This window comes from Lagopus muta, chromosome 6 (assembly GCF_023343835.1).
Source record: "Lagopus muta isolate bLagMut1 chromosome 6, bLagMut1 primary, whole genome shotgun sequence".
Classification (NCBI taxonomy): Eukaryota; Metazoa; Chordata; class Aves; order Galliformes; family Phasianidae; genus Lagopus; species Lagopus muta.
The window spans coordinates 25,685,961-25,711,101 of NC_064438.1; the positions used below are offsets into that span (position 1 = coordinate 25,685,961).

The window sequence follows — 25,141 nt, forward strand, 5'->3', positions numbered from 1 at the left end:
CTGGTTGTGGGAGGCAAAGAGGCCTGAAGGTGAGTGCTCAGCTAGGCCCCTTCCCAATAGGTCACTCTCAGCCAGGGCACTGCAAATGCATACAGGATGAAGTAAAAGATGGTAACTGAGCTGGTCTCCAACTTGGGTTACAGTTTTCTTGGCAATGATTCCACTGCATGGGATATTCTGGATTCAGTCAGGTACAGATTTCAACCAAAGCATTAGTTACAGTAACAAGTTATTGTTAAACAATCCCTTTGCTGTATTAAGCAGGAAATGCAGACAGGACACTGTTAACGACTGCATCTACAGGAAACTGAACTACAAGGATTTACTATTCTGTAGCTTTACTTTTTGCTTCACTTGTTACTTACACACACACACACCTAATTACTTACTGAGGGCCAAGGGAACTCTTCAAGGCTACGCAAGCAACTCTCTATTTCACTGGTCCGCATTAGATCATATTCTACAAGACCATGAAGGATGAAATGGAACAAATCCCACTGCAGAGAAAAAAAGAAAAGAAAAAAGAGATATCAACATCTCAAAAATAAGTGCAATTTGTGTTTGTTCCCTTATCTCAATATAGTTCTTGAGTTGCCTGTCTGGATCAGAACATGGATAAAATGAACAAAAGGATAAAACAAAGAGCAACATCCAAAACAAATAAGCAAAATTACTTTAGTTCATACACGGTATTCTACCATAACATTTTCAAAACTAAACATCTCTAGTTCTCAGTTCCAAAACATACTGAGTATTTAATTCCTGTGTGTTCCAAACAGCTTGAAAAACATTCATATCCTTCCCAATTAAGCTGGTTTCAGCCTGCAACTAGGCAAGGCAGTTTCAGCTTTTGCTAGTTGAGGATCTTGTAAGGTAACACCACACGTATACAAAAAATGAAAGCTAAAAGAAGACACAGAGGTGACCAATTGCACAGTCACTGTGTTCAGTCCTAATAATCACTTAGATCCGAGTGGCCATTTCATCACTTGCTCCCAAATTAAGCTGTGCCTTCCCAACAGCCCCAAAGGCAAATACTGGAGACCGACCACTGTGCAGCCCTCTTTTTCTCTATCCCTGTGAATGAAGCCTGATGCTACCAGCCTAGCTCCCACAAGCAGTCAGTTCACTCTGCAAGTGAGATAACTTCCATGCGTATGTGTCACACTAGAGCAGGTAACTGGCAACTCCTCAGAGACGAATAAACCCTACCTCTTGCTGCTTCACTTCTGCAAGATAGCCAATGTTCTTCCTGCTGAACATCAGCTGCACAGGAACAGTTGTCCCAAAGTCCTCCTTCCAGACAGAAAGCAGCAGTTTCAGAAGGTCATATGTGGGATTATTCTTTACTCGGAGCCTCTCGGCGCTCTCCTCTGGGGGCTTGATCCCAAGACTAAGAGGAACACGACCTGAAACTGTAAGAAACAGAAGGAAGATGAACTTCTGCACCTGTGTGTTTTTTCTACAGCCATCAGCTCAGTCCAACAGCAGATTTTGTGTAGCTGATAACTAAGCAATCACTAAAGTAAAAACACCTCTTGAGCGTAAACCACTGAACATAAGGGGAGAAGAGTCTGAAACATGCAAAAGTGTGCTCTGAAACTATACTAAGAGACATTATATGGGAATATATTTATATTTCTCTGAGATAAAGAAGTTAGTTGGCATATAGTCCCAAACTTTGAAAGGTGATTATTTCAGTTTCTGTTCAGTCAGCCTAACATTTAATAAAATAGGAACTAGGTGCTATTCCAAAGAAAAGAGTAACAAAGGAAAACACCATTCAAATCTAGGAAAGATTAAACAGTTGTACATAGCTTTGACTATAGGCAGAGTTTACACAAGTGAAAGTAAAGTCCTACAGTATTTAACTGCAGCTAAACATACACAGAGGGAACAGTATCAAGTCTTCCTAGGTACAGTCTAATGGAAATGGTCAGATTTGCATTGTTATCCCCTCAAATGACATTTCGATATATTCAGACATGGACCAAGAAGTGAACTGTGTAAAAACTCCTTAAAAAGTTTCTAAAAATGGTGTGCTCAAGAAGAAAACATCTGCATACAGACAGCAAGCTCACACTAAGAAAAGTGATAGCTTAACTGATTAGAGCAACAGGGGGAAAAGTAATTTAAAAAAAGCCATGAAAATATAATTGAAGGAAATAAGGTTTTCGCTTCTAGGTGGGAAAAAAACCACAACAACATTTTTAGGAGAAGAAAAATACAGCACATTTAAATAAAGATCTCAATAAAGGAAAACCAATGAAGATGTGAATAAGAGCACCAGATATGAAGGACAGTTAGTAACCTCCACAGAAGGTGTAAGGAAATAAAAACCATCCAGATTTGACCAAAAAAAAAAAAACAAAAACAAAAACAAAAAAAAGCCAACAGACTCAATGGTACCAAGAGAACCAAAGATCAGCAGCTCTAAATAACAAAATCTCTGAAGCCAAGAATTCAAGAGAAGACTTAAACAGCTCTTCATGACTGACTTACCCAGCAAAGAAGCCAACTCAACCGTGCACTTTGCCAGCTGCTGTTCTGATGTGGGACACATGAACTGAAAAACAGAGAAAGAGTTGCATCTTTGTCCCCACACTGCAAACTGGACAAAACAGGACTTCACAAGGGATAAAAATATCAAGGGATAAAAGCATCAGAGAATAGGAGGCGGTTTACAGCAGGAAGCACAGAGCTGCAATCAGGAGACCAACAAAGACTGAAAGACAAGATCCCGAAGGACAAGGAAGTCCACAAAGGCAAGCTGCAACTAACGAGCACATCTGGAGACTAACAAACGCAATGCAGCTGTTTCAACTTTGCAAACTTGAATTGAGTTTGATGTTCTCTGCCTGAACTCAACTGTGAGACAAGGCAAACAGGCACAAAGGTGGCTCAAAGTAGTCCAATGTTTTCACTGTTATCACTTTTGCTGATTTTTAACTTTTACCTTTCTGCACCGAAGCGTCTGACTCAGTCGACCCAGCAAGCACTCCAGCCAGCCAACATCAATCACTTCCCCTTCATCCCGTGGGCCCACAGCAATGCAGAGCACATCCTTGATGAAAAAGACAACAGTGATTGAGCTGCTAATATTCTGTACTTTCCATGAACAGATCATTGGCCCTATGTAGAGGAGTGCTTTTCAAACAGGTGAAAAGTAGAAAGGGAGTAAGGGAAAGACAGGAAGCATGTACCTTAATCTCATTGATTATTTGAGAGGGAAATGGCGCACGGTGCAGACAGCCCGGGGAGCAGTCCCTTCTCAACTCCACAGGATCCTCATTGGGCAAGGGAAGTCCTGGGACTTTCAGCATTCTGTTGAATGTTGCCTTCACTTCTCTTTTAATCAGTGCTACAAAGGAGAAAAGAAAAAAAAAAAAAAAAAAGAAAATAACCCATCTACTTCCACTTTTCTTTCCAGGGAGGCAGACAACCTGTTTCCAAATGCTACCCATATCTGCCTCTCATTCTGAGAGCTGCTGTGAGTGAGGAAAGGACTTCACAGTTTCATACCCGCCTGACTCTGAGCTCCCACTATATTAATGGCCAGAGGCACAAGTAAGGAGCTGCCCATTACTACCAGATACCACTGGGAACCCATTTCATTTTCCATCAAAAGTGTTTCAGTAGCTGTAATGAACAAAGTAGCTGAGCCAGGAGGCTCATTCATTACCAAAGAAGAAAGCTGAATCAGCATGACAGTTCAACCACTGTGCCCACAAAAGATTTATGTTTTGCACCAAAATAAATTTTGACCAGCATCCAAAACACTAATCTCCTGCTGCTGCAAATGGTGCTGGATAGTCTTCCCCAAATTCTTGGCAGCATCTCCTGAAACAGTAGATTTTGAGAGACTCTGAAGAGCTGCCAGAGCACTATTACAGATTAAAAGGATTACAGTTGCCTTCAGCCTGCTGAAAACATACACAGTTGAAGATGTGTTTGCTGTACAGAAATTTTCAGAAGTTCTCTACATATACAGACCATAAGGTGGCTTGACAGTTGTCTGTATCCTACATTTGAAATGCTATGACAAACTCAGCCATAGTATTTTCAGAAACATTCATTCTTACCATCCTAACAGCCTCCATAACTAAAAATCACTCACAAGGGCCAAGACTGAAAAGTCTCTGAAGAAGATTCATGGAGCTAGAAATCACTCCCTTTATTACTAAAGAAGGAGGGACAGAGCAACCGCATGCTTCCCAGAAAAGGAAAAGGGAACACGCTTCCTGCCTGCCTCCACTCTTACACCTAAGTACTTCACATAGCACCAGATTAAACTTCAACCCCTTGATCTCAGAAAAAGAGTTTAATATACAGGCTAGAAGTTCACAGTGAGGAAGCTCACCTGCAATGTTAGCAGAAAGCCAGCCACAGGCCTTCTCAGTAGCCAGCTCCACTGCAATGTCTTCTGCACTGCTCAAAACCTTCGCAGGGAGGAGGTGATAGGAGGCTTACTACCACAACGCTAACAGTCAGTGAAAAAAATCAGAAAAAAAAAACCTCCAGAGAGATACAGTTTAATATGGACATGCAATATTTAAATAGAACATCACGATTTCTAGACAAACCATTAACTCTGAACAACAGAACAAACCCCACTGACTCCATACAAAAATTATCAACTATCTGCGAAGTTGATTTTAAAATCAGAAGCGCTATCCTTGCAAGATGTATGTGATTTACCTACCACTCTAGTCACAGCAGTTAGCTATTGGCTAGAGCATCACTTTAGTGTGATATCCAGGCACAGCCTGACAGGGGTGACTCTCCTTAGCTATCAGGTTCTACATCAGCACATCAGTAAATTCCGTTGTCCTAAGCTATTAAGGGGTAAGTGAAGCAGCAAGAGAAAAAAAGATAACAGACTCAGAGACAAGGCCTATAAGAAGTCTTTGTGAAAATACGTACTGCTGCAGATGTTTCTTCGGGCAATAAGACCCTTACCGCCTCAGGACCTTTCTTTTTGCAAAATCTGCAAGAAAATAACATGTCTCTGTATCACAGAAAGTTCTTGGACAACAGGCAGATATTCATTACTGCAGGAATTTTCACATGCCCTCCTACAGTCAAAATTAGTTGGAAGACTACAGAGAAATAAGCCAAGGCAACAGGACCAGATAGGAAAGAATTACAAGCCCTCAAGCTGCAATACTCAGTTTTCCAAAGAAGGGCAATACAACAACTGCAGTAAATGCCAGTTTGGAGTTGGATGCAGAGGGACAAACAGAACCTTTATTCCTTCCTACAGATATGGCGTTATCTGGCTGGAAGCACAGCAGACAGTCGCCCTAAGAAGAGCAGAGGTCAGGGTCTGTAATTACCAGAACCTGAGCAGGACAGGCCAAGCCAGATTAGACTTACAGATTCCACAATAAGAAGAGAAGGAAAGGCACGGATTTAAATAACTTCTCCTCCTTACTCTCTGCCTTTGATAAGTGCCTGGGCTCCTTCATCATACAGATGAGCGCACACCTCTTCAAGCAGCTTATCATGATTAGCATCCTCCTCCTTCACTTTATCCTGCAACATGACTTCAGCCCTTTGAACCAGCTCTGCTACCAATGTCGCCCTGTGAAAACACAACATAAAACAATTCAGACATACTGGAATCAATAAAAGGAACAATGCACGCTAACTGTAATCAGCTGGTTCCCTCATTTCAGAATACCTCTCTCTCTCAGGCAGAAATGCAACTAGCTACTCTAATAAAACAGTATTAATCACACAATTTCTTTGTTGTTGTTGTTGTTTTTAATACCAAAAAGGTAAGGAAAAAAGTAGCAAGTAGAGATATCAGAATAGTATTAACACTCCAGAGTCAAAAGTTGGAGTTTTAACAGAAATAAATGGTTACATGGTAACTTTTCTGGCACCAATACTTCTGCAATCTCAATGAGTTCTGGTCAGAAATGCAGAGATGTCACCAGCAGCACAGTACAACCACTGCTCCTCAAAGACTGATACTGCTTAATGTCTTTAAGTTGGACAACTGGACAGAGTAAATCTTCAGCAAGTTTATGAGAGCATATGAGGAGCCAGGGCTATCTCTCAGAAGGACCTCGACATGGTGAAGAAATGGTTTGACAGTGGGGTAGTGATTCTGTACTGTATATAAGGGCCAAGATCTCCCAGCCAGGACAACTCTCCAGAAAAGGATCTAGCATTCCCAGCAGACAGGTTGTACCAAAGAAGAGTGGCTTCTCACTAGCCTCAGGTTACCAAGAGAGCAGTCAAGCAAGTTCAAGAGGAAGCTACAGTTCCCCTCACCACTGTAATGCTGCACTTGAGACCACTAACACAGCTAGGATGCTAGAGCACACAACCTACAAGGAGAGACTGGGGGAGCCTGGTTCATTTAGCTTAGAGCAGGTGAAGTGGGATGAAAGGGTCATAGAGAACACAGAATAAGACTTACAGAAAACGTACAGCAAAAGTATTAAAGACAAGATACACAAGCTGCAACAAAGGAAATTCTGATAGAATATAAGGAAAGATTTTTCACAAATACTGGTAAAATTATGCATTAAAACAAGATGCTAAGAATGCTGAATCTCCGCCCTGGAGGCTTTCACACGTCAATTGGACAAGATGCCAAGCAACCTGACCTAACTATAAAAGTGGCCCTGCTTTGAGTGTGAATTTGGACAAGATGATGCCCAGCTTCCAGTTCCTTTCAACCTACATTTTTCCATAATTAGCAAGAATGCTATGAAACAGATATTAAATCTCAAAATGCTACTTCATGTTCGCATTCCAAGTGCTCCACAGTCATGCAGTCCTCCTCTTTACATCCCATCACAAATCCTCCTCACAAAGGAAATCTGATGTCACTGGACATAACGTCATAACCCAGTACAGCCTTGGTGTTCAGCTGTACAGCATGCTCTGAGGGAAGCTTTCTTTCCCCCATTCCTCCTCCTCTGCACGCACAACTTTCAAGATCATCTCTTTGCCTCATTAGTACTATGTTATTTCTTATATCACAGAACAGATCACCAGCACTTACTTGATGTGCTTAACACAGTTTGATCCCACTCTCTCTGCCACAAACTCAACTGTTCTCCGCAGAGAGGGAGGCTGGTTGTGGAAGAAGGCCTGTTCCAGCTCTACCTGTTCAAAAGAAAAGCACTACAATTGATTAGAGCACTCCACCCACATCCTCCTCTCCTCATCGCAGGAGCAGACAGAACTGCCATACGTAACTGTGCTACAAGGCACATAATTTGCCTACACTTGAGTATTCTGCTCCAGCAATATTTGGTGCCTCTGTAAACTACCCATTCCTCATTTCCTCCTAACCACTTAACTCAAAGTTCATGATCAGTGTTTACAAAGCTACAAAAGCAAATGATCAGTAAAGAGAAGAATGGGAAAGCTCTGAGGGCAGCTGCTAATGTTAAGTCACCACACAGGGCTTGTTTTTGGAAACAAAGAATCCTCTACCCAAATGCCTGGTAATTAATTCTGCACACTCCTACACTCTACAGAAAGCATGGCTACAACCTAACTAAAAGCAGTTGGTGAGAGATGTGCCAACATTTTATGCTAAAGAAGAGTTATTCTAAGAATGCTTATTAAACTTCTCCAGATTTCAACATCCATGTGGTTTTCCAGCCACGTGATTTAACCAGAATAATGAAAACTAAAGACTGACAGTCAAACACAACATCCCTTGCTGTCTAGGTCCATACTTTTCTTTCCCTAACATTGGGATACTACTGTGTATCCTACTACCATGCAGGGAATTCCTCCTACTCTGCTTTCACTTGTGACTTCCAGATTACCTGCAGTTTCCGTTGTGTAATGGAAGTCTTTGGTGCCAAGGACTCTGCAGCTGTTGGAGTGATTTTCCTTATAAAGCCACCATTTTTTACTCCACTACCAGCCACAAAAGAGGCAAGTAGTTTCCGCAGCTCTCCTGTACAGAGAGACATTCAAAAGCAGTCATTATCCCATAAGCAAGGGAACAAACCAAAAACTCAGGGAGAAATTTACACTGTCAGTCCTGTTTCCAGAGCAAATTCTTTCAGCTTCTGTGAAAGCTGAAGTTTCAGAAGAGAAGTTTCAGAAACAGAGAAGCATTCCACCTGTGTAACTAGCAGGGCAGAGTAAAGCAGGCTCCAAAGCCAAAACAGGATCCCAGAAAATTCCCTGGCATGTACAGACTTGTTCAGAAAGATCAGAAGAAGCCATTTCTATGAAACTCTTTTGAGCACAGTAAACAGAAATCATAACAAAATCTACAAGGACAACAAGACAAGAAAGATTACAAAAGAAATACAACAGAGTCAGAAGGAAACCACAGGGGAAAAGCTCAGAGCTCTTCAACCTCTAGCTTTTATGATGCAGGATACCAGGGTTATCACACAGTTTTCCTAGCAGCTAAGTCCCAAGAAGCAGAGAACCATCCCACCATCTAGCATTCTGTTCTCTACACATAAAGACGCCATCAATTATTCCAAGAAAAAGATGTCTGAGACAACGACCTGATAAAGCAGCAGAGCTCATCAGGATTCTCCCCCTCTGCCTAATAACAGAAACACACCCAAAGTTCAAGATACTTCTCACAGTACAAACACCTATACCTAGGATGCAAAAGTTGTATACTTACTCATTATCGTGTTTCTTTTCAGTTTGTAAAGGACGAGCTCTCCTTTTCCTCTGCATTCAAGCTCTGTACAACTGCCCTGACTGTGTAGCCTCCCTCCCCTAGAGTTACCAAATAACTATTCTCAGTTGCAGGTGTTTCCAGATTTTTAATCAAGGTTCACTTACACACAGCTGAGACCCAAAGCTGTGAGGAGGGGTAAAGAAAGATAATCCAAGGACTCACAGGACTAAGGAATGCTTTAAAGGACAAAAAAAAAAAAATACTCACCAAGGTAGGGGCAGCAGGTATAAAGTAACTGCTGATCCACCAAGGGGACAGAGTCCTAGGGAGAGAACAAAAGAAAAGCTGAAGGAACACAGCAAGAAAGAAATCTTATACACGTGGTCACATGCAGGTTTCAAAACTGCTATTCTGTGAAAACAACAGAAACGGCTAGATTCCAAATTCACAGTAAAATTATGTACTTTGCAGTCCAAGTGTATCTCAATCTTTTCTTCTGATCACTGTCAAAGCCCAACTACATTTTGATAGTTAAAAAACCACAGCTTGCTATTTGTAAAACAGGAGCCTAACCATAGAGCAGAATAAACGAGGAACACCTGCTGCACAGTAAGCCTCCACAGGTGTCTTCAGCCAGACTTGCTAGAACACCACACTATGGAGTAACACCACCTCAGTATGACACAGTACAGGCAGAGGCACTGGAGGAAAAGCTTTTTCTGATCCCATGGGCATAGGCAGCCATGTTGTGTACTCATTTGCAAAATATTCAGTTACCTCTGCATCTCATCTCTGCCACTAAAGAGATGATGCAAAACAGAGGTTTCTAATTTGGACAAGACTTACATATGTCTTCAAAAACATACTGCTGATTTTTCACAGAATACCATCTATTCTCCTGCATGTCTGGGAGTTACCTGAACACATACTTCTCTGCTTGCTCAAATTATTTTTAGTTTACTCACTCTTTATCATGCAGCTGGTCAACATGTGACACCAAAAATAGTAATCTTGCTTTGACAGACCTATTGTACTATTTTTGTTGAGTTCACAATTACTATTAGTTACTTGAAGGAAGAACTGCAATTTAATCAGCTCACCTTGTACTGAGATAATCAGAGAACACTATACGATCCTCCCACATGGCATCCATTCTATGAGCCACAGCTGAGATGCCCTTTGCCTGACAAAACCGCGTTCTGAACACATACAGTTGGCAATCCAGAATGCAATGCAAACTAGTGACTTGGACAAACCTGAGAATGACACTGGCCTAGATAGTCTCACTCAATGCAGCTGCACTGATGCCAAGTTCCTGACAAAATCTGAAACTCCTGAGGCCACAGTAGGTCCACCCTCAGCCAAGGATTCAGAGGGCCTGCTACTGCACTAACTCACCAAAGCCTGAGCAGATGTCGCAATATCCATCACCAATCCCTCCTGCCTGACATCTGTGGCAAAAAACAATTCTTCAGGGACCGATGGAACCTGAAACAGAAACCCCAGTCAGAACAGCCCAAATAGCAGTCAACTTACACCATTTCTGAAAAGAAACTGTGAAACTGTGAACTGAAAGAACACAGTAGTTTTTTAACCATTAAAAAAAAAAAACAAAAAACCAACAAACAAACATAACAAGGATCCTCTCTGCCATAAGGAGACTTCACTGTAAAATTGAAGATTTAATTTAATCACTAATATGCATGCCACCTTCCTTAACCTCTCCTATGGTATCTTTAACCTTTTCAGCAAATTCCTGCTAACAAATCACCTTACTTCCACCTGAAGACACAGAAGAATTTTAAAAGTTTATCACATGCCATCTTTTGATCCAACAAAAAAATCCCCATTCATTCGAGGACACCAGTTAGCACCCCACCTTTGTGCCCCAAGTTCTAACATGAATTTGCCAATATTCTTACAAGGATGTGGATTTAAGGACCAAGTGTGCTCAGCAGCAATTAGAATTCATACTGGGGAAAAAAGTTACTTCATACAGTTTGACTACAGGACAACTGCTCTCTATTAGAACACAGAGGATTGTTTGAACCCCAAAGTAGCACAAGAAGAACCTAGTAATCTCAAGTGTTTTAATTCATTTCAGTATTGAGTATTTATTGGGTCCTGTGGTCTGCCTTTTCTTTGGGGAAAATCTGTGTGCACACAATAGACTACCTGAAAAAGCCAACCCAGAACTGCAAGGATCAGCAGTTTGTTCAGGAAACTCATCTCTTTGTCTTCAGAAAGGACCATTAGCCTGCCATGCATAAAAAGCAACAAAAGGCAGTGTTAGATTTCATTACTGCAATTCACTTTCAGGAAAAACATTCAAACTACTCAGTTTCTAATCATATTATTTGTAATCATGTACACATTCCCTACTTGTTTGCCTACAAAATGGAGGGCAAATTCTACTCTTTTGCACATACACATTTGAATAATGTGCTGAATAGTGTTAAGCAACTCTCTAGAACGTGCTTGAAATTTTCCTCATGTATATCACAAAGAAAACTCAAGCATTAATTAGGCTCTGCTCACCCTGCAGGTCTGAGGTTTAAATTCAAGGTTTAAAACTTGCAGCTGCAGATGTGGAATGGGTGAGTGGAGAAGAAAAGAATCTTGTTTACTCAATGAACATGAACTTATTGCATCTCTCTCTCTTTGTTTAAAATACCCTCCCTCTATAGTGCTATCTAAGATACGAATGCTCATGATTTGCACACAAAAAAATACCTTTACAAGAAATTCAAACTAGCACCAGCATGTATTCTCAAACAAAACCATGCACAAAAGAGCTTTTTGAACTGATGTATTTTCCCAGGCTCTTACCTGTATACCTGCAGCAAAAGACAAAATACCTTCCTATAGTAATCAAGGAAAGGAGCAATATGATCCACAAGAGAAAGAAACTCCACAATCCAAGGAATAGTGAGGACAGAACGCTGATTCCGAATGGATCGTCTCAGAAGCTTCAATATGTCCAGCACAGGCAAAGTCTTCATGAACAAAAAAAGTTAAAGCAACAGCTTGAAGTTATCTTTTAATAATTAACGAAAATTATTTTTCTATATCATTACTATTCTTTCTAAGATTTCTTCTGTACAAATAAAAGGAGACTTTTTTGGCTAATGACAACTTTTATCTGCACACCAGGAGAAGCAAAAAATATGCTATGAGGGACAGCAACCACAGGTCCTGCTGGGACTTTCAAATACAAGGCTGTAACACTAAAAGCACGACAGGATACAGGTGGAGTCAAGGTTTAACAGGGGTTAAACCTTCTTGCGTTCTTTACATCACACTGCTAGGAAGCGAGTGAAAAACTACCAAATCATTCATGGTAGCTGGATTCTACACTATAAGGGCAGACTCTATAAAGGTAGACTCATCAGTCTAGCAGCCCCTGATTAGCAAAAATAACAGCACCTCATACCTCAGCATCAATGCATTGCTCCCTTTTTCTGTTACATAATTTTTTCTTCTGCTTCCAGCTTCAGAATGTGTGATGGGGCACAGAATAGCGTAACACCTTCCCAGGAATCACTCCCTTGCTTTGAACAGGCGTAACTATTCGTAATATCCTTACTAGATTAGGAAGCCTGCCTATCAAGCAATAGGCCACATTAGATTGAAGCTCTTGTTTCTTACTTGGTTCCTCAATGCTACTGCAGTGTCTTGCAGGTCTCTAGTTGGTTGTTCCACAGTGCGATATGGCAAGAATACAAGAAAGCCCAGGAACTTGGCAAGGAGTCTCAAGCTTAGCAGTACCACAGTGAAACGCTTCTTTTCATCCTGCAATGAATAAAAGCAAACTGGGGAACGTCACCCTGAGCTGGCAAAGCAACTACCCCCACTAAACCTCTATTTCATTCATGTAAAAAGGGCCACATAGCTTCATCAATGCTTTCCATAAATGTTTCCAAAATGCTTATTTGTCACACACATTTTAAATCGGTTCTGCCTCTACTGCGTCACTTACCATAAGAAGATACTGAGAGCTTTCTAGAACAAGAAGCTGCTCAGTCATATATTCATGTTAACAACTTTGGAGACAACGAGAACTGACCCTTTGCTGCCTCCTTTGTACCACAACTCCTCTGCAAGTTTTCATCTATCTTTGGCTGCTACTTTGCTAACAGTCTAAAAGCTATGGTACTTGTGATAGGTATAGGTGAGTAAAGGAACACCTGAATAGCCTTGACCACAAATTCACTGCGTTTTTCTGCATGGAATAGCAATAATAAAGGAGCTATGGGAACTGAATGCAACAACTAAACTCAGTTGTTTCAATGATGAAACAGATCTAACACAAGGTGCTAACAATATAAAAAGAGGCCCCTCCACAGGAGATCACTTTTCAAACTAGCACATCTCATCTCTTAAGACAGTTCTATAAGACATTCTAAAACACGAGTAAATAGGCAGGAATTGGACACTGTACAAATTACAGAGTTATGACAAAACAGAAGAAAGAAACCCTTGTCCCATAAATTCACTCGTAGAAACTTAAAACAACTTGCAACCAAAAACCTTTCAGTACAGGTTCAGTTCAGGGAAACTCCAGCCAGATGTATGTGCAAAACACAGCCTTACCTGTTCATCCATATCTGTTTCCCCATCACTGTGCTCATGCTCCACCAGAGTAAGGCCATCTAGCTCAAGTATCTTCAGGCACAGGCTATCGACCAGGTGCTGATTGAACTGGTAACTTCAGCAAAAGATGATGATGAGTCAGATTGGGCTGCAAATAGCAGTACAACCTCAACTAACACGCCACAAAATTTAAAACTGATCTCTCAATTATATCAAGCATTAAATGACAAACAAAGCAATTGACAGAAAACGAACCAAGTGATAAAACTAGTGCTGGCTGACTCCCTTTTCCACTCTTAAACTCTTTGAAGCAGACACTGTTTAGTAAGCACCAGCAAAAGGATGATAATATGGACCTGTCTAAGCAGGAAGAAGAAAATGAACTTACATTCAAATCTGTCAGATATGGCAACTCATCTATGCTCTGGACTGGGAAAAACTCATTCAAGAAAACCAAGAAACTGGCTTCCATCCTCTATCTCCTTTGCTCCTTACACTACTGCAAGAAATGTTTGGACAGGCTGGTGCCCTTGCTGTACATGCCTGCACTTCTTGGCACTGGGAAATGCAAGTAGCTTGTGACAAGATGTTCTGGTTCAGTGATTACACCATCCAGCCTAATGTAGTGCAGAAATGCACTCCATGCCCCCCCAAAAAACCTGTCTGTTAATGTGCTCACTGGCCAAGGACATTAAGTGAGGTGATACGCAGCCTTAGAATATTGCTGATATGCTCTACCTAGGTTACACTGTGCCCCAAGGCCTCTGAACACCCCTGCTGCAACAGCAACACAGTTTTCCCCACACACCCCATGCTTCACTGTGGAAATAGTAACCAGCTGACCTTCCTGCGCTGAGGATGAAGTCCCTGAAGAACTGCTGGCACCCTGGGAATGAAGGAGGTGGGCAAGGTCCCCTGATGCTCTGAGGAACAACAAATCTTTCCTGCAACCTCTTCAGACGGCTCAGATTATCAGGACCCAGCATATTAAGGACATCCTGGTCTGGAGTGTCTCCCCAGCTCACACCACCACCAATAGGATCTTTACACATCTTTAAGAGAGAGGGAAAAAAAAAAAAGTAAGTAGAAAACTCATAATCAAACATCGTTTCATTTTGTCTCTTCCCCTATGCACTCTTCCTTCTTCATGAGATTTTGTCTTAGAAGGAATTCAAGCATGGTCTTTTCAGCCAGCACACACAGAAAAATCTCTTTACCTCATGTAAGACACACTACCCACCCTGGCCATAAATAGCCTAGAGATTCTGACAGATGGAAAACACACAACTAACTCAGACACATCTAACAGCCAACATTTGCATGTGGAGAAACCTCCATCACTTGCACAGTCTTTACCTGACAGAACACTGACGCAAATTCAGATTGGACACGAGGAATTCAATAGCTCACATCTTTCATGTAATGTGAGTGGGGTTTTTTTGTGCCTATTCTGGTCACCCAAAAGGATATTATTACCTATCAATAAGCCTGCCACTTACAGAGGGAATACAGCAAGAACTTATACTCCAATCAGGAGCATCCTTTCTTTTTTCATTCCTTCAGCTACTGGTCAAAAATTCCTGCAAATACAACAGCAAATAGAGCCTGTTTGGCTGTTACACAGAAGAATGTGAGACTCTCTAAAGTTAGCATAATAATGTTGCTAAGGAATGGAACTGGAACCTCTTCATTTCATACACATCAAAACGTATTGTTATCATTTCTAAAAATCAATTGTTCTAAAACTAGAGTGTCAAGGGTAAATAACCATGAAGAATAAGTTCTCACAACTCATGACATGCTCGCTGTGCCTTACAACTGGATAAGGATCAGTAACTCATCACTGATCTACATTTCCAGAAAATGCAGGAAATTCTCTTCCTGAAGAGTGGGCTGCCCCAAAAAAGAAAAAGTTTCAAAAGGAAAGTCTCAAATTTGCACAATAGCTTATTTCTCAGGCTGAGGAAGGACCAAATCACATTTGACACATATCTTCACGAGGAGAAAAAAAAAAAAGAAAAAGAACTGAGGAACGTACCTGGGTGAGCTGCTTCTGAAAGAGCCTGGCAAAATGGCTGTGGTTGCAGGTTGCAGACAGGTGAGCCATCATGGCCCTGTGAAGGAAAACCTCACAAAATGCTGACTAGATCTTTGTGGTACAAAAATAGTATTTTAACTTCAAATTACACCAAAATCACAAACTAACAGCTTTTAAGAAAGTGATCTTCAGTTTTCAAAGGCCATGGAAAAAAAGGAGCCTCTTTGCAACCAGGTTGCAAGCCCCATTTGCTGATCACAGAAACAAAAATTCTCCCTGGATTCTTCCTTAGTGTCTACAGAGCAAACACAGCTTTAGAGACAAAAAGACTCTCTTCTTTTCCTGCAATAGTATCTTTATTTAGGAAGAAGAAGCATACATTCATCTTCCATTTCCTCCTGTGCAGAGAGCTGAGAGCTCACATAGATGCAAGTAAGAAAACAGCAGTAGTTCTGATGCCCAAAGGGGATGAACATTCCTCACTTAAACCTCAGCCTTGCTTTGGTCCATGTAACTTCAGTAGGCTGGTGGTTAAGATTAACACAGAAACCCACAAGGCAACTGCTTTCAGAAACACAATGGTTTCTTTATATATACATTGTATTTTGATACTGATTACACAGTAAATAAATAAAGCCATTTGCTTTCCACATGAAGAGACAAACTAGTCTTGTTTTCAGAGCCAAGACACCAGAACCTGCTGAAATACTTACAAGAGATAAAAGTTTCTGTACATATAATACATACATGCTTAAACAAGTGGGGCACTGGAAATATGAACTATGCAGAAAAATGCACTCAAACCACAACGTACTGGTTGTGAGAGTAACTCTTTCCATGACTGGGAACAGGGTAAGAGTTACACAAGACTCATCATCTTAGGCCACCACCACTTACACCTTGTTTCTTTAAGAGGATAGTTGAAAATTTTACATAGAATATAGAAGCAACTTTGCACAGATGCTACCTGCCAAGAAGCACAGCCCTTTACAGTCAGACCATTAGGAAGAACATAGAAATTAGGCTGCTGAGTCTGGTATGTTGCACCAGGAATTTAGCTACACGAAAGCTAAATTTCAGTTCTAGATGGGGTTACAGAAGACTCCTACCTGATTTTGCTGCCCAGAACTCTTTCAAAGTCCCAACCAGGTTTTTCATGGTTATCCTCCCACTCACGCAGCAGTTCATAAAAGATATCCCTGTGAAATATTAAAGGAATTTCTACTCTTCTACATTTGAAGTAGCAACAACTAAGCATTTAATTGCTTCTAAACTACTCAGTGAGACTCTACCTTAGATTTAAGTAATTCAAGCATCTACACGTTCTTATACTTCTGCCCAAGCTCAGACAGAACGATCAAAGCACCCATTTATCAGACGTACTGAAGACTGAGAAGAGGGAAAAAATAAGCCACACAAAATAATACCTATGAGGAGGAAAAAAGGACCAAGACAACTTGCCATTCTCCCCTCTGTTGCTGCAAGCATGGAGGGAGGTGGGAGGAAGAATACAAAGCATACCAGATATATATTCAGAAGCAATCTACATATACGGTAGCACAATGTACTGGCATTTACCAGAAGCCTCAAAAACTCCTGAAGAATTAGGCTATTCTTCACTAAAGACGTGAAACATTTAGCTCCTACAGTCAAGATGGACAAAGACTTTTCTTAATTAGAGTGAAAATCTACAGTATGTAGCATGAATGGGATATTCTTGACTTCTTTTGTTCACAACTATGGGCAGATAATACCTTGTGAGCCATACAGTAATAGTAAAAGAATCTTACCTTTGTTTCTTAAATATGTGAAATGCTCTGTCACTGGGAAAGTTAGAACGATTGTCAGTTTCTGGCTGGAAAGAAACAGATTGCACAGAGCATGGCAGCAGCAGAGACACCTGTTGAAAACATAAAAGCAACAATTAGGCAAGCGCAAGTGTAATTTATCCAACAAACTGACACCCAGAATAAGCAGTGGAGAGAGGTGACGATGAAAACAAGAATCACTAATTGAGTTGTTCAGACTCTAGTCATTTCCCAGTTGCTACCTGCTGGTAAACCCCAACGGCTGCAAAATCTACATTACTCCACAGGCAGAATCACTCATTATGAATGCAAGCTTCTTATCTCTATACGAAAGCAACTTCTTTTTCTTACTGCAATCAACAGACTGCAATTAGTATTCATACAGTGTGGAAAGAATGATCTGCAAACAGCCAAAGTGTATCTTCAACACAAGGCTTCTGAGAGTGCAGGAGGACAGAAGCCTCTGTACAATTTCTGTATTCTGTCTCCTACTTTAAAAGTATATGCCTTCAAATAACAGAAAACCTTATCTATAACTTTAGCTAAACTGATCAGTTTTTGATGTGCTCTAGTCACTGTACCTTCTTTAGCAAATGCAATGGGATGCACGAAACTAAATAGAAAATAGATTCCTAGCATCAAGCTTCAACTCCCTGACTCAGATGATCCGACCAGGAAACTCATTTTTTCCAGACTGCAAGCTTTGTTTGCTTCAAAGAAGCCTGTAACTATGAAAGAAATTCACTTCTTCCCAACTACATTATGATATTGCAACTAGGTGGCTATTTTTCTGGGATTAATGTTGATTAGATACAAATCTCAAAAGCAAAACTTGGCTCTGTTTAACCACAAGCTAAGGTCCACAACATCAGGACAGCCAGCAGTGATTCACAACTAGCAGTGATGAGATTATGTAATTCAATCACTCAATGAGGAAAAAAAAAAACACAAAAACCAACTTTCAGACACTTCCCAAAGACGACATGACAAAGAGACCCACTGTAGAAGGAACGAGAGTTAGCATTAAGGCCAATATAAATAAAACTTCATCACCGCAGAGGTGTAAGAGAGCATTCAGTTGAGGTCCGCCAATATTTACCTTGGCAGTGCTGCTTTCATACGCCTGTTTGAGCCTCTCATGCAGGGTGGGAGAAAAAGCTGCAATCCGTTCATTTTCTGCCAAGAACTTCAGTGTCCCCTTTTCTAAATGGGAAATAATTCTGCCAAGACAACATCCATAAAACCCACAGACATACAGACACAAACGACAACATGATCAGACCCAAAGAAACGTTTACATCATCCTTAAGAAGCCACCAAGTAAGGAGTTCTAAGTCCCAGTCACCCTGGATCAAATCTCACTGACATCTGCAGGGACATTTTTTCTTATTGCACTCATCTCATGACTTCCCATCTCTTGCACACAGAGGCCAGCGCAAGGAAAATTCACAGCCATCCAAATTTAAGCCAAATTTGAGGGTGTTTTGAGGGAAAGTTAATCTCCAAACCTGGAATTAGTAAAGCTCTAAGATCCAAGCACGCTTGCTTTATCTCAAACACAAGCAGAGGAAATAAAAAAACCCAAACAAACCATCTCAACTCACTCATATTGATAATCCAAGACCTGAACAGCGAAGTACACGCAATTGTGCACACTTCGGAAGTGCTGCCTCCCTGATGCATCTAATGGGAAATAAAAGAAACATGTGACAACAATACCTATCACAATTTATAAGCTAAGCAATCAATAATATGCTCTGGAGGAAAGAAGGAACTGCCATATCCAAAAAATCAAATGATCTTCCAGATTGGTACTGAATTTCCAGAAGTTCCTATTCCCTGGCACCTGATAAATCCCCATCTTTCTGATACTAACGGCAACTAAACTGTTTGATGCTCTGTGGGAAAGAAAATATTCCTTCTCAGCTTTTTGGCTAACAATAAGCAGAGCCAAACAACAAGCAGACCAACTGCAAGCGCTGATCAGCTAATGATGACGATCACGTTGTGTTCCTAAGCTCAGCACTAAGAAACACTGAGAAGTAAAACAAAGGTTAAATAAATAAAGTTTTCTGAAGTTTTCATCTTAAAGCCACTCTCTGCTTTTCATACCTATATCAAACTACTGACTGTATCAAGAGTAAGTATGGATTTGCCAAAATTCATCTATATTAACAGCCCCTACACGCCCACATTTGTGACCCGTGTTGAAGTAATACCTCCCATACACACATGATTTTTGTCAGTATCGCAGATGAGTCCCACTGTGTTTTTTATGGCATTGGATATTAACTGTTCAGGCTACAGGCAACTTACCTACATCACTTTATCATCATTCGCAGGAAGGACATTCTTTCCACTCAATTCTACTGCTTACCTTTACTTCCTTCATTGACTTCAAGGTCACTTTCTTCTTCCTCTGAAGCAGAAGTTCCTTTAGATGTTAGAAGTTGCAGAACAAAAAAAACCTCCAGGAAAATATTTGGTACCAGGTTTTCTGGAAGAGAAGACATGTGATACTAGAGATGAATACTGTGTTTTAACCTGTTTTAATGAAGGTAAAAAGACAGACAACTGCTCTAAGGCAAAGTCTGTAAGGAACTTCCTCCCCACACACAGCCACAGCATATATCAACAAGGAAAGATGTGTGAGGGAAGGGTCTGGTTGCTCAAATTTACCTTATCAGATAGGACACGCAACTGCAGCCTCCTACAGGTCAGAGTACCACATCATTTTACTTCCCAAAATTTTCATGTAAAATCTATTTATTTTAATAACTGAGTTGGTATAGCTTATTCTTTTAGCAGTTATTTATACACAGCAACCACGCCAGAATTTCTACTTGCTATCTGCCTTCCCCTCACAGTGCACATATGAGCTCAAGGCTCACAGAAGGGTCAGTCTCGCATCTCAAGTCTTCACCTGCTATACACGATGAGTAGAGCTGTGCCAGACACTCCAACTGCTTCTTGCAGGAAACCTTTGCAGGATCTGCGCAGGTCACCAGATGGCTTTCAGCAGGAAGGCTAGCACTGCGAGTGTAAGTGGGCTTAGTAGGAGTCCCAGGATCAGGAGATATCCCTGCAGAAGATGTCTGGTGCAGCAACTTGCATCTGAAATTCAAGAGCAGCAACATACTGTGTGGCTTAAATGACACACAGCAACCATGTGACCAGAAGAGAGACCTTTCCCTTCCAGCACAGCATGAAGGAAGTCCTGCAGTAACTAACCACATCATTTACACTGTCTAATGCAGCTTTTAGCATGGCAGTGCTAAAGAAACACTTTATTCACAATTCAAATAACACAATTCAAATTCCTACTCTGATGATGCAGCCTGTCACTTTGGCTGCTTTTCATTGTCTCTTTTCATCTAAATCGGTATTTGTTAAAAATATTGAACCTGTCCTCAAAAAAATAATATTCTCCGTGTAATTTCTGACAGCTAGACACTGCAAAGTCTGTGAAAATAAGGTTCATCTCCAGACTCCCAGCTATATTTACAAGTAAATAATGCCCTGAGAAGAATCAATATGAGTACGTGCAAAGGCAATGCAACAACTGATGAAATCCTGTATCGACAAGTTGAGCAACAGAAGAGACAAACTGCTTACTTAAATTGCTGGATTCTGAATCAATAACAATTACTCAGTTAAATACAAAGGTATTGCTTAAAAAAAGCCTGAGGTCACCCAAAATGCGGGAGCATACATAAGACACATGAGAAGCAAGAGAAAAGCCATTAACAGCAATATAAAATGACCATTTAACATCCCAACGAAACATCCACACCGTGAACATTACATCCACTTATGTCCAAATTGTCTCAAGAGTAAAATCTTTAAAAGTAACTTGAAAGGCTATGGGGAAGACAAACATTTTTCATCACAGCCAAGAACTTTTTTGCTGGCCTAACCTCAAACTGCAGCAGTGAAAAACAAATCAGTCTCAAAATGGAAGCAGAAAGGTTATTTACTAACATCCATCTTGCAATGAACATAAGCACTTGATGAATTAGAACTGAAGAAGACTACTTCATGCTAAGCACTTCTTAAACCTACCACAGCAAGCCTCCAAAAACACAGTTACACACAACTTCATTTCTACCTCAGCGTTGTCATCTACCTCAGCATGAATTTCTCCCCTTGAGCCATTGCTCAAAAAAGAAACCCAGTTGGCTGGAGACTGTCTTAGCTTTACTGCTCACTTCCCACCACTACTGAGAACACAGCAGCAGCTCCTAGCCCCAAGCACTATCCATTCTGTTGTGGGTTAGATGAGATCACCTCATGGGTCCAATCCAGCCCACATACTGCTATTTCACCTACTTTAGTTTATACAGATTACTGGAACACTGCAGGTGGAATTCAGACTGGAATACATGCTCCACTGAAGAGCACAAAGGTAGGTCTGAATCCTGACCAGTTCTGGTACAGGCCCTGTACAAAAGGGAATTTGTGAGAACATAGTGAGTCTGTTCCAGCCTATTCTGGTCCCACTGAAGTGAACTGCAAGTCTGCCATGGAAAGAATTCCACTCGTGTCCCAAGGAGTTTCCCCAAAAACAAAAGCTACAAAGAACACTAGCAGTTGTGTCAGCAATTATATATTACCATGCTTTGCTTTTTTCCCAGAGCACCAACCATCACAGACTAACAGTGATATCATTTTACAGATGGAGAAAAGTCACTTAGTATCCGAGCAGCAGACAAAATTAGAAGCTGGAATTCACCTCATCTCCCAGCACACACAGTTTTAGTCAGATATTTGTGGTAGCAACTTTAAAACTTCTTAAAATTGAATTTCCTGCTACCCGTATCCCGTTTCTCTGACCACAAGCCTGTGTCAGTTTGCCTAAATTCCATTAACATTTTCCCCACATTTGCACTGTTAACTCTTTTTTTTTTTTCAAACTCGACAATACCTTCTGTGACAGATGATGTCTTCAGATACACCTGATTACATGCACTCAAACCAACACATTTCACCTCTACAATCTACAAAAAGCTGGACAGGAGACAACCACACATGCAAACCCATGAAAAGGCAACAGTAAGAAAGCAGTAAAGATTCCTGAAGATAAAATGAAGGTTGCCATTCCAGAGTTAGTACACCTTTAAAATGACAAGCATGAGCTAAGTGCATTAACATACTGGTCTGACAGCAGTCATGCTTGGTTTTAGACAAATTAAAGTTTAAGGTTATCAGCATCTGTTTTAGATACTTTTCTGGTCATTTCCACTCTCCTATCAATACCATCTTCAGTCAAGAGAACTAAGAATCAATACAAGCCCTTCAACACCCTGTTCAAACTGTACCGTTCTTTCTTCAGCATCTCCCTTTCCTCTTGAAGGCTGCTACAAGTCGGGCTTCCCTCTTGTACAGTGGTAAAGGCCTCAGAGCTTGACCCCGCTGAAAATCGAGCAGCTGGAGACTGGCTGACAGGCGTTGAAGTGAAGCACATCTTTGGCTTTGAAAGAGGGCGTTCAGCACTCACAGGAGTTGGGTTGATTCGCCTTGATGGCTTGCTTTTGCTGAAGGAGTGAGAAGGGATTTCATTGAAATCACCAAAACAACAGAAGAAATTAAATCTCAAGACTGATACACATTAAACTCTTCCAAAAGAACCTAATGCTAAAATAAAACAGATATCAAGCCAGCACTGTGAACTTCTAAACTTTATCTGTAGATACTGTCAGTACTCAAGGAGCTATGGATGGCAAAAAACAGACTGCTGCCCCTTGCTGCCAACACATGTAATTATTAACAGTGCACAGAACAGTGACAAAGACTGCCAAGCAGCTCCTCCAAACAACTCTGGTTTAGAAGGACATCAGGTGAATTATTTTCGCATGAAACCGATTCACCAGCAGTTTCTAACACAACCAGAAATAAACAAGCTACCACTATATCCCAGTAATGTGTTATCCTTAAAGTTCAGGGGAGCCCATTCTTCCCGCTTACGCTACCTAGACTGGACCTTCAGGAAGAGGCTCTGTAAGAGGCACTCCCCAGCAAACACAGAGATTATCAATTTTGTGCTGGAAATTTAATTGTCCAACTAGAAAGTGATCCCTTCAGAGGCCAGTGTCTGGCTTACAGAGTAAACAGCCTGACATGAAAGCATTATACTTGCTAATAAAAGTTTTGAAGAGTGAAAAAAATCAAAAAGAGTAGTGAGGCAATCACAAGACAAACAGCTGCCCCAAAGCAAAAGTAGTCTCAGCAGGGAGAGAAGGGCCTGCTGAAGACCAAAGTGAATATGAGAATTAGCCAATATTAGAATAGACAATATTAGAATTGTCCATAACCACATGACATAAATGAAGCTGCACACTGATGTTCATTACCAGAATTCAGAAAACATCAACCCAAAAGCTTTTTTCCTTGCATCAGTAAAGCTGAAGAGCCTTCCAGGGCTGCACTTGATCAGCAATTGCTATTGTGTTAAACAAGAAACACGTCAGCATTATCTAAGCTCTTCTTGTTAGAACACAGAAGGACAAAGATGCGTTCAGCTTTACGGCAGCTGGCCTGTGCACCAGCAAGCTGCAGGCACAACACAAGTGAGAGGCTGAAGGGGCACCGAGGTGAGCACACAGAGCCAGAAGCTGACTGCCTGTGACAGCAATATTCCCCTCTTCAGCAGCAGTTACAAGGTTGTTCTGGCCAAGGAGAACAAGAAGTCAGCAGCAGGGTATTGTTTGTGACAGCATTCAGAGGTGCACAACAGAACGGAACAGCAACCTGCAGGACAATCCAAATGAGACAGCGAGGCGGACACACTCTTACTTTGTCCAGCCAGAGGCGGTACCCATGGGTGGGAACTCCTCTAGGTTGTTAAGATTCAGCTGGCTGGGAGGGGTTCTAGCAGCAACAAGAGGCACTTCGCTCCGCTTCCTTCTCCCTCCACTCCACGATGCACTTTCATTCTTTCCATCCTCCTCTTCGGCCAAGGAACGCCCCAGGTCCCGAGCAACCTGCCGTCCAGAGGCACTGATAGAGCTGCTGCCCTTCCTCCTGCCCCGCCTTGCTGGCAAGGCCTCTGGTGCAGCAGCGAGGAAGCTCCCCAGGTTGGCTTTCTGAGCCGAACGCTTCTCGCTGTGGGTGAGCACAGGGCTGTACCCAAAGCTTGGGCTGCTACTGGACACCACGCTGGGGAAGTCGCTGCAAGGGCTTGACAGGTTCGACCCAGAATAGGAAGAGGAACCACTGGATGCAGCAGCGGGGGAAAAGCTGGTGTCTGTGGTGCAGGACGTCACCGAAGTCCTTTGGGAAAAGAGCTGCACTCGGCTGCTAGTCGCATGGCCTGCTCTCCTTTCTGGTCCTGTCCTTTGGCTCCTGTGGGCCTTGGAATTGGGAGTTTTAGCAGGAGTGGAGGGTCCATTAGTCAGTATCTGGCTGGTCTGCTCCCTTAAAAAATTCAGCAGAAAAGGCACAAAGTCCTTCTGAAGCAAACTGAACGATACCAGCTTGTCATGGATGTGATTCTCCTACAAAAGAGGACAAAGCATTAATATAAAGTTGCTTCCTCATTCTTTCTTTTCACTTGTCTAGACTCATTTAGTACTGCAATACACAATAAAAAACAACATGATATGCCAAAGTAGGCCAATACAGTTCAAATGGCCTTAGCACAAGCCTGAAAGTCAGCCTCCACACAGTCATTTTGGCAGAGGATTCCCAATGGAGTCACTCACTTTGGCCTCCAGTTGGGAACTAGCAGAGCTGTCCCTGGAAACAGCAGTGACACTTACTGGAGCTGTGGCCAGCAAGAGCCTGGAGCAACTGGCACCTCTGCATCCAATGTTTCAAAGTAGGGCATGGATATTCAAGCAGCTAATTCTAACATGAAAAACAAAAGCCTACAACTTCTCTGTTCCCTACTTATGCCACCTACATCCACAGAGGGGTGCTGTGAGAACAAGTGTTTAAGTACTTGGAGTCCTGTGGTGCCAAATATCAGATGATTTCAATTACATATTTCCTCTTGCTTGGGACCCCCCCAGAGAGCTAACAGATACTGCACAACTTCAACATGCATGACATTTTAAGTAACAAACCTTTAAAAACATA

The 25,141-nt window shown here is 41.5% G+C and overlaps 1 protein-coding gene across 3 annotated transcripts in view; it reads right to left on the reverse strand.

Annotated features, from left to right (window-relative positions):
- The window catches only part of CDAN1 (codanin 1), a 30,311-nt gene that overhangs the window by 3,492 nt on the left and 1,678 nt on the right, over window positions 1-25,141 (reverse strand). For all 3 annotated transcript variants that reach the window (XM_048947429.1, XM_048947430.1, XM_048947428.1), the window contains exons 2-27: window positions 23,858-24,558; window positions 22,384-22,599; window positions 19,989-20,179; window positions 19,443-19,562; window positions 18,670-18,748; window positions 18,165-18,285; window positions 17,048-17,157; window positions 16,367-16,456; window positions 15,258-15,333; window positions 14,063-14,271; window positions 13,220-13,334; window positions 12,275-12,418; window positions 11,456-11,622; window positions 10,802-10,883; window positions 10,025-10,114; window positions 8,894-8,948; window positions 7,800-7,933; window positions 7,022-7,125; window positions 5,435-5,584; window positions 4,924-4,987; window positions 4,361-4,439; window positions 3,204-3,361; window positions 2,957-3,064; window positions 2,503-2,566; window positions 1,213-1,415; window positions 390-497 (exon numbers count right to left, since the gene is read on the reverse strand). In XM_048947429.1, the coding sequence (XP_048803386.1) occupies window positions 390-497; window positions 1,213-1,415; window positions 2,503-2,566; window positions 2,957-3,064; window positions 3,204-3,361; window positions 4,361-4,439; window positions 4,924-4,987; window positions 5,435-5,584; window positions 7,022-7,125; window positions 7,800-7,933; window positions 8,894-8,948; window positions 10,025-10,114; window positions 10,802-10,883; window positions 11,456-11,622; window positions 12,275-12,418; window positions 13,220-13,334; window positions 14,063-14,271; window positions 15,258-15,333; window positions 16,367-16,456; window positions 17,048-17,157; window positions 18,165-18,285; window positions 18,670-18,748; window positions 19,443-19,562; window positions 19,989-20,179; window positions 22,384-22,599; window positions 23,858-24,558 (3,738 nt within the window). The remainder of the gene's footprint in view (window positions 1-389; window positions 498-1,212; window positions 1,416-2,502; window positions 2,567-2,956; window positions 3,065-3,203; window positions 3,362-4,360; window positions 4,440-4,923; window positions 4,988-5,434; window positions 5,585-7,021; window positions 7,126-7,799; window positions 7,934-8,893; window positions 8,949-10,024; window positions 10,115-10,801; window positions 10,884-11,455; window positions 11,623-12,274; window positions 12,419-13,219; window positions 13,335-14,062; window positions 14,272-15,257; window positions 15,334-16,366; window positions 16,457-17,047; window positions 17,158-18,164; window positions 18,286-18,669; window positions 18,749-19,442; window positions 19,563-19,988; window positions 20,180-22,383; window positions 22,600-23,857; window positions 24,559-25,141) is intronic.